Source organism: Pelecanus crispus, chromosome 9 (assembly GCF_030463565.1).
Source record: "Pelecanus crispus isolate bPelCri1 chromosome 9, bPelCri1.pri, whole genome shotgun sequence".
Classification (NCBI taxonomy): Eukaryota; Metazoa; Chordata; class Aves; order Pelecaniformes; family Pelecanidae; genus Pelecanus; species Pelecanus crispus.
This window is the reverse complement of record NC_134651.1, coordinates 31,604,814-31,619,701: the sequence shown is the minus strand read 5'-3', so window position 1 is coordinate 31,619,701 and position 14,888 is coordinate 31,604,814. Positions and strand designations below refer to the sequence as shown.

The 14,888-nt window shown below is 50.8% G+C and overlaps 1 protein-coding gene across 1 annotated transcript; it reads left to right on the top strand.

Moving 5' to 3' along the window:
• The first annotated feature begins 10,485 nt into the window (after positions 1–10,485).
• Positions 10,486–11,529, top strand: LOC104034430 (olfactory receptor 2J3). Its single transcript, XM_009487430.2, is given in 1 exon segment — positions 10,486–11,529. A coding segment is annotated over 1 exon segment (1,044 nt).
• Positions 11,530–14,888: the final 3,359 nt, after the last annotated feature.

Genomic DNA, 14,888 nt, shown 5'->3' with positions numbered 1-14,888 from the left:
GTTCCAGCCAAATATTTCCTTCCTGCCATATGCAGGCATCATCCTGCCAGACAGTGGTGAGATAATTTCTTGTTGCCACCAGCATTTTTCACTCCTCCTTTTGTCTGTCTGTTTTCTCCCTGCGCCCTGGAGCAGGATGCACACAGGCTGCAATTTCCGCTCTTTTCTGGGTGTGAGTTGCCTCTGTGCAGAGCAAGTGGTGGGTCCCCACCGCAGCTCCCTGCAAACCCTCAGCCCTCCCATCAAGCCTGTCCCTGTACCTGCTGCTCAGCCAATGCTCATCAGACCACTCAGCCCCTCTCCAAGCACCCTGCCTTCAACAGCAGGCAGGTACAGGGGCAAGGAGAAGTATGCAGGGACAGGGTGAAAAGAGGGTTCTACCTGCCCCCTTTTATACTCCCAGAAAACCTGGCCAGATATCATTGTATATTTAATGGCATGGGACTTTTCTTCCATAGAGCACAAGAGCTATCAGTCTCCAAGCTGGAGAGGTGGGCCTGTGTGAACCTCATGAGGTTCAACAAGGCCAAGTGCAAGGTCCTGCACCTGGGATGGGGCAACCCTCGATATCAATACAGGTTGGCAGATGAAGAGATTGAGAGCAGTCCTGTGGAGAAGGACTTGGGGGTACTGGTGGATGAAAAGCTGGACATGAGCCGGCACTGTACGCTTGCAGCCCAGAAAGCCAACCGAATCCTGGGCTGCATCAAAAGAAGCGTGGCCAGCAGGTCGAGGGAGGTGATTCTGCCCCTCTACTCCGCTCTGGTAAGACCTCATCTGGAGTACTGCATCCAGCTCTGGAGCTCTCAGCACAAGAAGGACATGGACCTGTTGGAGCAGGTCCAGAGGAGGGACACCAGAATGATCCGAGGGCTGGCGCACCTCTCCTATGAGGACAGGCTGAGAGAGTTTGGGCTGTTCAGCCTGGAGAAGAGAAGGCTGCGGAGGAGAGCTTATTGCGACCTTCCAGTAATTAAAGGGGGCCTACAGGAAGGATGGGGAGAATCTTTTTAGCAAGGCCTGTTGTGACAGGACAAAGAATAATGGATTTAAACTAAAGAAGAATAGATTTAGACTAGACATAAGAAAGAAATTTTTTACCATGAGGGTGGTGAAGCACTGGACAGGTTGCCCAGAGAGGTAGTGGAGGCCCCATCCCTGGAAACATTCAAGGTCAGGTTGGATGGGGCTCTGATCAACCTGATCTGGTTAAAGCTGTCCCTGCTCACGGCAGGGGGGTTGGGCTAGATGACCTCTAAAGGTCCCTTCCAAACCAAAGCATTCTACGATTCTAAGATTCTATGATTCCCTGAATGTTTCTAAGGGCTTCCTGGGGTGAGGCACCTTCTCGGGACTGATGGCATCCTGCAGCGAGGAGCTTCACCGCCTGTCTCTACACTCCCTTTCACTTGTTGCAGTGGTTTCATTTGCAGGTCCTTGGCCAGGTGCTGTGGGAGCACACTGGTGAGACAGGCTGGCAGGGACTGGGTTGGTGGAGCAGAGATCAGCCCAGGCACCCAGCTTCCAACTGGCAGCTGGAGAGAGCAGAGGGGTGTTGGGGCAAGGGAGGTGCTGGACCAGCCTTTGATGTGTGAGGAGCAATTTGGAGATGTGCTTGCTGGTGATATGAGACTATCTTCTCTATTCAGCCTCTTCATGCTGTTCCAGATCTTAAATCTTTAACAAGTCTCCTTGCTCTCCCAGCTGTGCTTCTTATCCTTCTCTCTCCCTCCCCTGCTTAGGCCATGTCCCTGCTGGGGCTAGGTGAACAGACCTGGACCTCCACCCAGCTGAGAAGGTGTGAGTACAGCTTAGATTTACATGGTGCCTTATCCTGTTCCCTGTCTTCTCCTAAATTCTCCTCATGTTGCTGCTACCACCTTTGGCACCTGCTGCATGTGGATGAGATGTTTTACAAGGCGTCTGTCAGCACAGTGAACTGCCTGGGTGATCTTCCTCTCTTTTTGTCTCTCTCAGCCACTCATTTATCCAAGTGAGGACCGTCCTCCCTAGCCTATGGCAGCTTGTCCCCTGCAAGCTTTGATGAAGACCCTTCTCGGCTGTCCAGCACCCATATCTTGTTGACTCCTCCAGAAACTGTATTTCTGAGGTGTGATTTTCCTGTGCAAAAGTTGGAAATTCAGTCTTCCCTGTGACATAATTTGTCCATACATCGACCAGGTCTGCTGTTGGTTACAGCTTTTGTGAGTATCTGCCCACACTGCATAGCTAGAGCTACTTGTCTGTAGTCTCTTTACCTCCAACAACCTCTTTAAAAGCCAGCATATTTGCTGCTTCTAGTATTCTGGTGAAAACTAGACGTAGCAAAGGTGAGTCCAAGCAGCAGATGGCATGCTGCAGTGAAAAGTTTGAGTTTCATACCTGATTTACTTTGACTGGAAATGTCATCTCCTCTGTATTACTACTCACTTGTACTTCTGTTTTGGTAGGACAGACCCTTTCACAGGTTAGCAAAGGAGATCGTCTAGCCTGAGGATCCACCAAAGCTCCTCCTCAGCCAAGGTGGATGTAGAGTTTCTTCACTTTTCTATCAGCTTATTTTCTTTGAATACTCACTCTGAATTTGACTGGCCACCGGCAAAACATTTTCTAGTGTTAAATTCTCCCAGTGCCTGTGAAGGAAGGAATGTAAGTGCAGATGACATACCTCAGAGTAGAAGACCAAGAGGACAGATTTGGTGTCTTCATTGTTTGTCTTATGTTGTTGCCAGTTAACTTACCAGAGGTCATTTTACTGTCTTCATGTGGATACAGCTTCAGCAAGTTTAAGAACATTTCCTTATTTCTGATCAGCTTCTTTAAATTGATTTAATCATGATGACTTCTATTTAGGCTTTCCCTTTATAATGTTGTTTAGGGTTTGTATGTACTAATATCAGCTTAAGCGCTCAGAGTGAAGCTAAGCTGGTCTTTCCAGACAATCTCTGTGCCATATGTGATATTTAATCCTCTTGACTTTCCATTTTTTCCCCTTTTAAAAATAAAATGCGACTGTATCATATTGTCTCTGGTTCTAAGCATAGCACTGGCTGTCATGAGAATGGCATTTTGATTTCAGCCCATGAGCCAGGTGCTGCTTGCTGCTCAGGTCCTGTGGGCTCTTGTCCATCCCAAAAACCTGAGCCCATGGGTTTCCATCCAACCTGCCTGGAACAGCCATGTGTTAGAGCCTCCTGGATCTTCCTTTGCATGTGATGGGTGCCAGCACCACCATTACCAGCTGTTGGTATGGTCACCACAGCAGGAGTCACTCCAATGACATGCAGTCATCAGGTCTTGTCTGTCTGTCTTGTACAGTGAGACCGTGGGCTTCCCCGAGTGCCACTGAATGTAGGACCTGGTGGGTGCCAGCCCAGCTGAGCCTTTCCCCACCCTCCAGACTGAGGGCCAGCCCCTGCTGGGATCTGGGCAATGGGCATCAGCTCTCAACAGCACAGGCATAAATTATTTGAAGTCCCACGGGTCAGGAGTGAGTCACCTCTAAATTGCCAATTACTGCTTGTAGACACCTCTGTTCTGGTCTGAGCCCCACAGAGGAATAAACACTGGGTTTGCTCCCTGGTTTGGGAAGGGGCAAATATAGCTCCTGTCCCCAGGCATTGTAGTGGCACAACAAGTCCCCTGGACCCTTTTCAAAAGTTAAGACTGCAGAAGTTCAGAAACTTTTAACGACACAACTGAGACCCATTAAAAGTGAGGAAAAAAACTCAGTGCTGCTGCGGCAGCAAGGTGCCCTTTCAGGCCAGAGCTTCACAAGGCACTGGCACCCAAAACGCAATCTGGCTTCACATGCTCCTGCTTCCTCCAGGTGTTGAAAGCTGTTGAAAGTGTGTGGCTATTTTCAACCCAGATCATCTCAGGATGTGGTTTTATACCCTGGCTCCATGACTGGCTGACCCAACACAGCTGATGGGAAGTGGCTGGGGACTTCCCAAGCTGCCAAGGTCAGCATCTCCTGAAATGCATGAAGATGTATCAGTCCCAGCAATGCCCAATATTAGTAATGATGTGCAAGCTTTGGGGACAACAGTGCTTTGGGGACAGGTTGTTATGCTGGAGCTGTCATTCAGAGAGGCCACAGCAGCCCCCAGAATGGGGTAGCACAAACACCCTGATGTTCAGCCAAGGCAAATGCAAAGTCCTGCCACTGGGCTGGGCTAATCCCATGCAACTGGGCAGACTGGACCTGCAGGGAGATGGCAGCATTGCAGGAAAAGCCCTGTATGTCCAGCAGGCATCGGTCAGCAGAGTGCCTTTGCAGCAAAGGCAGCCAGGTGCATCCTGGTCTGGGTTAGTGAAGGGCAGCCATCAGCTTGAGGGAGCACTTGTGAGATGGTGTTGGGAGAGCTGCATCCAGTTTAAGGCTCCTCAGTACAAGAAAGATCCTGAGAAACTGCAGAGAGCCCAGCAGAGGACACAAAGCTGCTCAGGGCCTGGAGCACCGCATGTACGGGGAGAGACTGAGAGAGGTGGACCAGTCCAGTCTTCAGAAGTGAAGGTGAAGGAGATATCTGGCTGCTGTGTCCAGCTGCCTCAGAGGAGGATCTGGAGAAGACGCAGCCAGACTCTTCCTGGAGTGCTCAGTGGTAGGATGAAGGACAACGGGCACGAGCTGCAACACAGCGAATTCCAGTAAGACAAAAGGAGAAAGTTCTTCATCATGAAGGTGGTCCTACATTGCAGCACATCCAGAAATGTGGTTGACTACCTCCCCATCCTTGGAGGTGTCCAACTGAGGTGGACAAGTCCCTCAGCAGCCTGATCTAACTTTAAAGCTGGCCCTGCTCTGAGCAGGGGCAGGACCAGAGACCCCTTCCAACCAAAATTCTCTTGTGCATCCCCGGGCCACGAAGATATGGAAATGGGACTGATAATGAGGAACCCAGCTGAACACAGCCAGCTGAGCACCAAACGCTCATAGAAATTATTTATTCATTATTGACCATCCATAAATTAATTATAATTGTGGCCAATACCAGGGAAGATACCCACTCCTAACACATGTGGTCTCAGTGTTCTCTCAGCCCTCCCTCCCCTGCCCCTGTGGCTGTCCCCTGCACTGCTGGCTGCTGCCAGCTGCCTGCTGCTGCCAGCCACCTGCAGGCAGAGCAGGGAAAGGCTGAGGCTGCTATGGTGAAATAGGAGGGAGACTTTAAGCTCCAAAATGCATTTGTGTGCGCTGAAAGTGGGAAGAGGGGTTGAGTCAGTGGGGCAGGGAGAAATGCCGCATCAGGGAGAGGTGCTCTTGTTTCTGGCAGCATCTCCATCACTCTCCCCTCCCCAAGGATGTGGATGCTCTCAGGCCCCACCCTGACCTTTGCAGATTGGTGCATCTGGGGGGAAACTTCTCTTCCAGATTCCCAAATTTCTCAGAGGTAGAAGGTCTCTGACCAGTGGTTCGGAGAAGCAACACACCTTATGCTTGCTAGAGCCCCTTAAGTCACTAGATCTAGATGATCTTGTCTAGAAGAAACCAAGGATATCCAGCAAAGCCAGGAGGTACATTCTTGGTTGCTAAAGTGGACAAAACAAGCTAGAAAAGGAAAGCACAAGCTGAAGAGCCAAACTCTGACATATTCCTGGACTCAGGCTCTTGCTTAAGGGTGTCTCTGAGTCACTTCGGCTGCAGAGCCCACTGTGCTAGTCCAGCTCCACCACAGAACCACCCCTTGGGGTGTCTCTAGCCACTAATAAGTTCAAAGACAACTTCAGACTTGTCTCCCAGTCCTGGCCCCTGGAGGTTTGGGGCCCTCTTCATGGGGATGCTGCTGGAGCACCCCTCAGGGGGATGTCCACAGTCAGGCACTGAGTACAGGACTCAGCACACCGTATTCCCTCACAGTGTGCTTCCCTGCTCCCACAGCATCCCAAAGCACTGTGCCTAAGGGGCTGTGCAGAGCAATTATGGACTCTGCTGTGACAGGGGATCTTTTCCCAGGTGCCTCCCAGGAGTATATTGAAATCAGCCTGGTGTCCCAAACCACCAGTGCTACCAGACACACCTGGTGTGAAGAGAGAAAGCATCTTCTCAAGGTAAGCTGTACAGGCACTGGGTCACTGGTGTCCCCGACATCTGTGTGGGGTGAGTGCTTGAGGGTAGGACAGGTGTAGGATTGAGGAGGGAAGGAGTCAGTCCCATGCCCCGGGGTCCTGCAAGACCAGCTCTGCCCTGCTCTGCTCTGTGCCCCTCTCCCATGACCAGCAGACGTAGGTGTCCTTACTGTCCCTCTCATGGCCTGGCAGCCAGATGAGTACCTGGGTGCCTGGTATGCATCTCAAAGTTCACAGCACTGCAGCTCACCTGCTCATGGCATGGCAGGAGCCCTGCCCCTACTGCAAACACAGCGCTGCCCAGCTGCAGACATGTCTCTTGTTCACCTGTGCCACAGCCTGTTTCCCGTTGGTGTTCCTGGTCTGCCTGGGATGTGGCTCTACAAACCTAGCGAGACCTGTTGGCCTGTGCTTCATGCAGAGCGGTGCCCCTCAGCTGCTCCTGAGTCTACCTTGAGCTCACTTGTCTCATATTAGATTTGATTGCAAATCAAACGCAATTTAATTAGCAGAAAGGCAAACAGACATTTCCAATGACTGGCTGATCATCCAGCTAATGACTATCAGATCAGCAAATATAATTGCAAACCCCTACACAGTTACCAGAAAATGACATGAATATGTCACTTGCATCCCGGTTGCACAACATCTTTGACATCTCCTCCTTTCCTGGTTCATGGGCTGGAGGGCACTGCTGGGGGTCTGCTGTGCCTCACCCCTCCTGCACCCTCCACCTCCCAGTGAGGCAACTGGTGCCAGAGAAGCCAAGCTGATTTTCTGGTAGCCCAGACTGCAGCAGTGCCCTGGGAACACCAGATCTTTGGTATGCCCCCAGTTCCAGGGAGGCCATGGGGCACAGGGATGGAGCTGGGGGTGGGTGCCCTCCTCAGGGGTCTTTCACTGGGTTTGTTTGTGTGCCATCTTCCAGGTGAACCCAGCATGTAGTTTTCCACCTCTGCTTCATTAAACCAATGCAAAGGCTCTGTGGACACCTGCTTATACTTAGAACAGGTTTATTTTATGTAAAGGGAAGAGTTTTCAGTGGTGACAAAGAGATCTAGGAACCAAAACCTCTCCTGCCTTTGCCCCATCATGTGAGCACTTCGGGCCCCAAACCTTCTGAAAAGGCACCATGTGAGACCTCAGCTCCTCATCCAAACCTTGGTGCACTAGATCTAAGGAGGTCATTCCTGGGTCAAAGTAATTTTTGAAATTGGGTTTAGGCTGCTAGGTCTTGCAGGCTCGCCCATGGCAGGGTTACCCACAGCAGCATGCTTGAGCGAAGGGCTCTGCTTCTCAATGCCGCAGCCATCTCCCCACTTGGCTTTGTTTCTCTGGGCTGACCGTGTTGTGCCATGTCCTCTCTGATGGACTCTCTCCTCTCCAGGCGTCCTGGCAGCCTGGCTCAGCTTCCTTCTCCTTGAGTGGGCTCCCCGCTCCCTCTGCATCACCTGGCAAGGTCTCACTAACGTACCACAGCAGCAGTATTTTCCCACATGGACTGGAAACATTTCTGCTGTCCCCGTGGCCAGTTTTGCATCCTGTGCCACACCTATAACTCATGACTACCGTGGGCTAACCAGACCACTGGGTCTCCAGACAAGGACCCAGTAGGCAGGCAGGCTGCTCCGTAGCCCCAGAGCTCCTGTGCCCACCTAGTTTTCTTTCTTTTTCTTTTCCCTAAAGCCTTGCAAATGCCTGGTGCTGGATTCCTCTTCTCCCAACAGACATAGCCCCCATCACAAAGATGCTTTGCACCCTCACTGCAGGAGAAGCAGCATTCATTCTTCCTGAATTCAGGCTCAAACACGGTCCCTTCCCACGGCCCTGCTGGTATGCAGCAAACCTCTGCACCTCTGAAGATTCTCCTCCCTCCTTGATACTGCTGTCCCCATGCTCTCATGTTGACACAGGCCGCCCTACATTTGCCATAAATTGTCTGACTTACAGGGCACTGAACTGAGAAGCACTGCAGGGCTGCCTGTCCTGCAACTACATGGCTGAAGGGTGTATATTAATCTCATAACACTACAAACAATTTTCAGTCTCCCTGCACTCCATCTTTCAGTGCAGACTTTGCTTACTGCTTTTCAGGCTCTTTTCTTTCCTTGCAGACTTTCCACTCTTTCCAAATACCCTCCTCAGTGTATATATGTTGCTCATTTGCTAGGGGAGAAGCCCTGCTCCACCAGCCTCTGCCTTATGCTTGAGAGGGAGTTTTTAGCTGAGTTTTGCTCCTTTGCTTTCATGAAATCCCAGCTCTTTTCTATGCTCAACTTCTCAAATCTGCCCAGCTGCAATAACCAGCTGTCCTTACTTGTCCTGATTTGTGCTTGTTCACAGCCACAGCCACAGCCACCAATCTGCTCCTATTGATCTTCCCATTTACGCAAAATGTCATTGACTCATGCCTACCCTAGCTGAAGTTATTTTCTCAGATAGCTCTTCTAAAACCAGCCTATTTTTCAGGAGCAGGTACAAAAAACCCCATCAGCTCACTTCATGCTGTGACCTGGTGAAGAGATATGTGAGAAGTCATATCCAAGGATATCTGGAATGACCATTACAGACAAGGCTGTGATTTATAACCTCCCCACTCCAAAGAGTTACTCTTCCTAGAAGAATTTCTCTCCTGGGGCTTTATCCTCACCCCAGTCTGGCTGGGGAATCTGTGACAGGCTCCCAGCACTGTCCGGACAGACCTTCCTTTCCCTCCTTCCCAAGGCAATTTAGATCCAGGAAGATCTGTTGATGGTGCCTTTCAATGTCTTGCACTGTGCTACCCTTCCTCCTCGCCTCCTGTTCTTACCCTCTCCTCCTGTGTCCTCCATTGCCTCTGCTCTGGTCACACCAGCTATTTCTCTCCAACCTAAACAATTCTATGATTCTATGATTCTCTGACTTCTGGGAACATCTACTGCCATGGGTGGCTCCATGTAGTAATTTGAGTTCCTCCATACTAGCTTTGCATGAGGCCACAATCGTTTGTGTTATTTCCTATGGACCATCTGCACTTCCCGAGCAGTCTTTTGCTGCCCATACCTCTCTCCCAGCTGCTCTTATCCCTGCAGCTGCTTCCCTTCCCTCTGTGGTTATGCCCTTGTTTACCAGCTTCTACTCTTCCAGCACAACCCAAACCAGCATGGAGAGTACATGCCTCTCCTTCAATCTCCATTCCCTTCATGGTTCAAAGCCTGACATCAGATCCCTGAAGGCTTCTCCCATCCTGCTGGTGTGCCTGCTTGCATTAAGATAAGTGTGTCTGTGGAGGCTCCCAGCTGCTCAAGCACCCCAGTGCTTCCCGTGGCACCGAGCCTTGGGCTGGCTGCTCCTCCCTCCCTCCCTGCTCACACACGCACCCTGACTGCTGGGCACCAGGACAAATCCACAGCCCATCCATCTCCGCATTGTGGAGCACATCTCCAGCATGGTGGGGTTGTCCTTGTTCCCTCTTGGACAGAGCTTGCAATGTTGTTTGAGGGTGCTCAAGTCCTCTCAGCCTGGCACCCGCCTCCTCTTCATTCCTGGCAGATGCTCCCACACTTCTGTCTGGAAGGACCTGGTGACAGCTCTGTCAGTACCAACAGCTTCTTGCAGGCTTGCGCGAAACTCTGATCATCTCCTTGCTGCTCTTCCTGTGGATTCAGCAGTTTTACGTTTACACTCAAAATCTTCTGACTCTCATCTGTGTTTATCCCTGAGCTCCAGTTTCTCATTAGATTCAGTCTTTCCCTTTTCCTGCAGGCTAGTGTATCTGCTTTTCCTTGCCACCCTCAAGCCTGTTTGAACTACACAGTCACTTTCAGATGTCTTTCTGGTCCTCCTATGATCTCTCAGATTCTCAGAGGTCCCTCCCTTGTGTTGCTTTCTAGGTGTGAACATGAAGCTAACACCTACAGTGCAGTATTTGCAAGCAGGCACCTTTTTTGTCTGTAATGTTTAAAGATTTCTTTTTCTTTTTTGAGATCTTCTCCCACAGTCTGTGATGGAGAGGGGAAGCAGGAGATCTTTCTGTATCTTCACTAATGGTGTAAACACACTTTGCTCCCATGACGGGCAGCAACTTTTCAGGCAGGGTCCAATCTGACACGTTTTATGGGATCTTTAGACCAATCTCCAGTTGCAGCCCAGGAAACCTGGAGCAGGGAGAGGAGCTGCTCTTGTCTGCTGTCATTTAACAGTCCCTGGGATCCTTATTGACTGCAGTGGTGAGATCCCAGCTCTCTCTGGTGTCCTTCATGTGGCACAGAGTTGGGTGTTGCCCTGAGGATTGAAATCCCATGGGCTGAGACTCACCACCTGCCCCCACAGATGTACCCCCCCCCAAGCCCCTGGAGCAAGGTGTGAGGAGTACCGGGGCAGTGGCACAGCTTCAGCCCACTGCACAGCAGAGCTGAGGGCTGATGATGCCCCATGGCAGGAGTGAGCACTCACCCTCCTTCTACCTGTCCTTATCTCCTCCTGCTCTCCCTGTAGATGTGCCCCAAATCCCTGCAGCAGGGAAATCTCAGCAACCCCACCATGTTCCTTCTCCTGGGATTTTCCAGTGCCTACAGAGCACAGGTGACCCTCTGCCTGTGCTTCTCACTCATTTACCTGGTGACAGTGCTGGGGAACCTGTTCATCGTGACCCTCGTCTGTCTGGATGCCCACCTGCACTCCCCCATGTATTTCTTCCTGGGCCACCTCTCCTTCCTGGACATCTGCTACTCCTCCGTCACGCTCCCTAAGATCCTTGGAGACTCCTTCTCACCGCAGAAGACCATCTCCTTTGTGGGCTGCATTACACAGATCTACTTCTTCCTTTGCTTTGGGGGCTCTGAGTGCATGCTCCTGGCTGCCATGGCCTACGATCGGTACCTGGCCATCTGCCACCCCCTCCACTACCTGATACTCATGAGCAAGAAGATGTGCCACTGCTTAGTGGCCATTTCGTGGCTGAGTGGCTCCTTCTCATCCCTGATCCAGGCCTTCCTCACAGCCCACTTGCCCTTCTGTGGATCCAACATGATTGACCACTTGTTCTGCGAGACACCCTTCTTGCTGAAGGCATCCTGCAGCCCTAGTGCTCCCCTCAACAAGGCCGCCTTGTATGTTTTTTCTGGGACTATTGCGATGGGCTCTTTCCTCCTTACTCTCACATCGTATGTGCACATCATCACGGCTGTCCTTCAGAAGGGAGCAGGGATGCAGAGGGCCTTTGCCACCTGCACTTCCCACCTGACTGTGGTGTCCCTGTTCTTCGGCGCCGGGGCTGTTGTGTACCTGGTGCCTCACTCCAGTGGCTCCAAGGAGATGGATGAAGTCCTTGCCCTGCTGTATGCCGTTGTGACCCCCATGCTCAACCCCATCATCTACAGCTTGAGAAACAGCGAGGTCAAAGGGGCCATCAGGAAAGCCCTGCACAGGGGGGTATTACAGACATCCACCAAAGGTGCAGGCATCACTGCTGAGTAACCCCCAACCTCCCCACAGCAGGGATGTGGCTCTCAGTGACTCAACACACATGAAGGGGTCTGGGGCTCCTGCTTGTGCAGTGCTGCGCAGTGTTGGTGGGTGCACAGCCGGCAGCTCCTTGCTCTCCCTAACCAACGCATCCAATGCTCAGACCCGTTATGGCCCAGTGAGGACCCAGGGGCTGGGTACCTAATTCACAGCATCATCTCCCTTTGTGTCTGAAATCCCCCAGCACAGCTGGTTTGAACTTGCAGTGCCAGCTTCAGGAAGCCCAGCTCACACAGGTACAACCCCAGGCAGGTAAGCTGTGTCTCATCCCATTCCAGGAGCTGGTTACTGTCCTTCCAGTGTGGAGCACTGCAGAGGTCTTCACCCTCTCGGACCGGTGGCAGAAGGATGACACACAATGTCCTCTGGAGACCTGAATAGACTAGGAGGGGATTTTGTAAAATTGCTAATTGCTTGGCCACAGGAGGTGTCCCATTAAATAATTCTGGGAACCTTTTTTCCTAAGAAATAGGTGTTGCCCAGGTAGAGAAGCTGTACTGGCTGTACATACACTCACTGCCTTTGATGTAACAGTGTCCTTGGTAAGCCTTATTTTTTTTAATCATTTATCTACACCAAGGCTTTGTCAGGCTTTCTGAAAGAGCTTTTATTCCTAAGCAGAACCCTTTCTGAGGTGAAACACTGTGCAAAGCACAGCAGTAATGCTCGGCTGTTTGCATCTCCTGTTAAGTGGTGGATAATCTTGCCTGGGCTGGACTTGCAGACACTGCAGAGCCGGATGTCTTTCTCTTAATGCAATAAAATATGTATAAGTAGGAAAGCCATTGTCAGGGGATTGATCTTTGTAGTTTCAGGAGTCAAAGTTAATCCTGGGAACAGAGAGCTGCTGCCACATGCAAAATGGTAGCAATAAGGCAGGAGCATGGGTAGAAGAGCAGATTAATCTGTTTTGTGACATGCCTTCAGGAAGGGCTCAGGGGCTCTCAGCAGCACACGGAGCTGGGAAGGTGTTACCTGGTGGTCGTAAATAAACAGGTGTGAAAGGATGCTGTGACCACTGCTCAGTGTGTGCAAGAAGATACGCTTACAGGCACAGCAAAACACGTCCTCCTCAGACCTTGGCCAAATGCTGGGTTGGGATTTCTTTACAAGTAAGCCTCTGTAAGACTCCTCCTTAGCAGAAATTATGGGAACTGGTATCCTGTGATTGGAAACACCCTCGTCCCTGATGGAACCAAGGATTTCCCAGTAGGAACTCAATGTGCCTTATCCCGCTCAGGTGAGGATGCAACATGTCCTCCCAGAGCACATGGACAAGGCAGGGCCAGTTGGGGAACCCAGTTTTTAGGACAGCTACAAAATCAGCAGCTCTTTTGGAAATAAAACAGGAATTTCACATCCCTTCCCACCCATAGTCCCCAGGGCAGGATGAGCCAGAGCTGTCTGTCCCCTCCCTGCTCTCCCTACTGACAGGGAAACCTGTGATTTCATGACTGCTCCTGCCAGTAGTAGCTACTTTAGTATTTGGCCAGGTATGCACCTCTGGAGGTGATAGGCAGGGAAAGAGGATGGAGAACCCCTGTGGCAGGGAAGGGTCAGGCACTGCAAGTCCTGAGTGTGCTCTGTGCTCAGCCTTCATTAATTTGTGACACCAATGGGTGAGACCAGACCATGATATGGACCAATGGAGTTTGCCGTAAAGAACAGCAGTGTCACTAGGGATAAAAGAAATATATATGCCTTTTATCAGACTTATCTGCCAGGGGAGATCCCTGCTTTCTCTAGAGCAGTGGTCTCCAAAGCAGAGTGCATGTGCCCCAGGGGATACACAAGACAATCCACTGGGGTTCAGGAAGAAAGTATTTTTGGTACCATTAATAAATAAAGTAAAATAAAATAATATTTTAAAACTAGTGTTTATTTGATCTATCTTGTCCTTTTAAAACATCTATTACTGTGTATGTTTTATAACGTACATGTGTCTAATTTATGAATAAAAATACATATATTGGGGGTGCATGCTCAAAAGTTTTTCACTGATAAGGGTGTGCAATCAAAAAAGTTTGGAGAGCACTGCTCTACACCACCACATCTGAGCAAAAAAGAGTCTGGGGGAATGAAGCTTTACCCACAGCGAAGGAAGATTTAGGGATGAAATGAGGATCACTTATGCAGATGGGACATATCCAGCCCCTGGGACCAGGCAGGATGCACCCCAGGGTGCTGAGGAGCTCATGTGGGACTCTCCATCACTCTGGAGCCTCTTGCTTTGACCCCATGGAAACCGTCAGAGGGGCTGAAGCTGGAAGAGAATTTCTCGTCCCCTTCTCCCTGCCCTCTCGTGGAGGACCTGAGGGGATTGGTCTGTCTCAGACCTCAGTAGAAACACGCCTTTTGGCTGCAAGCAAGGAGAAACCCAGCTAACGATACTATTTCAGTACTGGCTATCACAGAGACAGCGGACAAGGGAGGGTTTTTCCACTGCCGCTGAGAATCTGTGCACTGGGATGAAAGCTCTGAGCTGCCTGCAGAGCTTGTCTTTCTCACAGGTGTGCTGAAGGTGGAGGTAATTTTCTTGCTCCCGGAGTTGATACTTCTGTTAATGCTTCAGGCCTGGGCAAAAATCCCTCTGAAAGAATATTTTGATGGAGAGAAGCTAATGCTGCTCAAGAGAGTTTTCCGATGGTGAAGGATGGAGAAGATGCTTTGCTTGGACACAGTCTCCCCAAGGGAGCAGAGGTCAGACAAAACCCACCTGCCTGTTTTTGCAAGGACACCAACTCCTGCTGCAAGTCAAAGTCCCTCAGGCTTCCTGGCATTCAACAGGAGGACGTTTGGGTGCTTGAATGCCTTAGTAGGGCAGTCAGTGGGCTAGTGAGGGTCACGGAGTCTACCTGCATGCCTGGTCATCAGTGAGGGTTGATGCTGGGTTAATTCAGGGATAGGTTGTCCAGGAGCATCGTCAGAGAGAGCCCCAACCTTCAGTATGTGAGAGACAGTGCTGGGGGACCCCAGCCTCTCTCTTGATGCAATTGAGTCCCAGCAGGTTCCCCATAGAGAGGTAAGATCCTAGAGTTTGCAGATTTGGGCTGTTAAAAGCGTGCTTTGTTCCTAAGACTAAATAAATTACTTTCTTTAGGCTCTTCAGGGCTTAGGAGCCCTGATGATGGTCTGGAGGAAAGAAGTGATGCTTCCTACAAGCACAGTAAGAACCTATTTTAGGGGGCTCCAGCCGCAGGTGGTCGCAGGTCCATGGGATCACCCTGAGAGGGAGACAACCTGGCCAGAGGGGCTGGAAGTGACCATGTCCCACAGCCGGGGGAGAGGCATGGGCAGTCCTGGGGACAAGA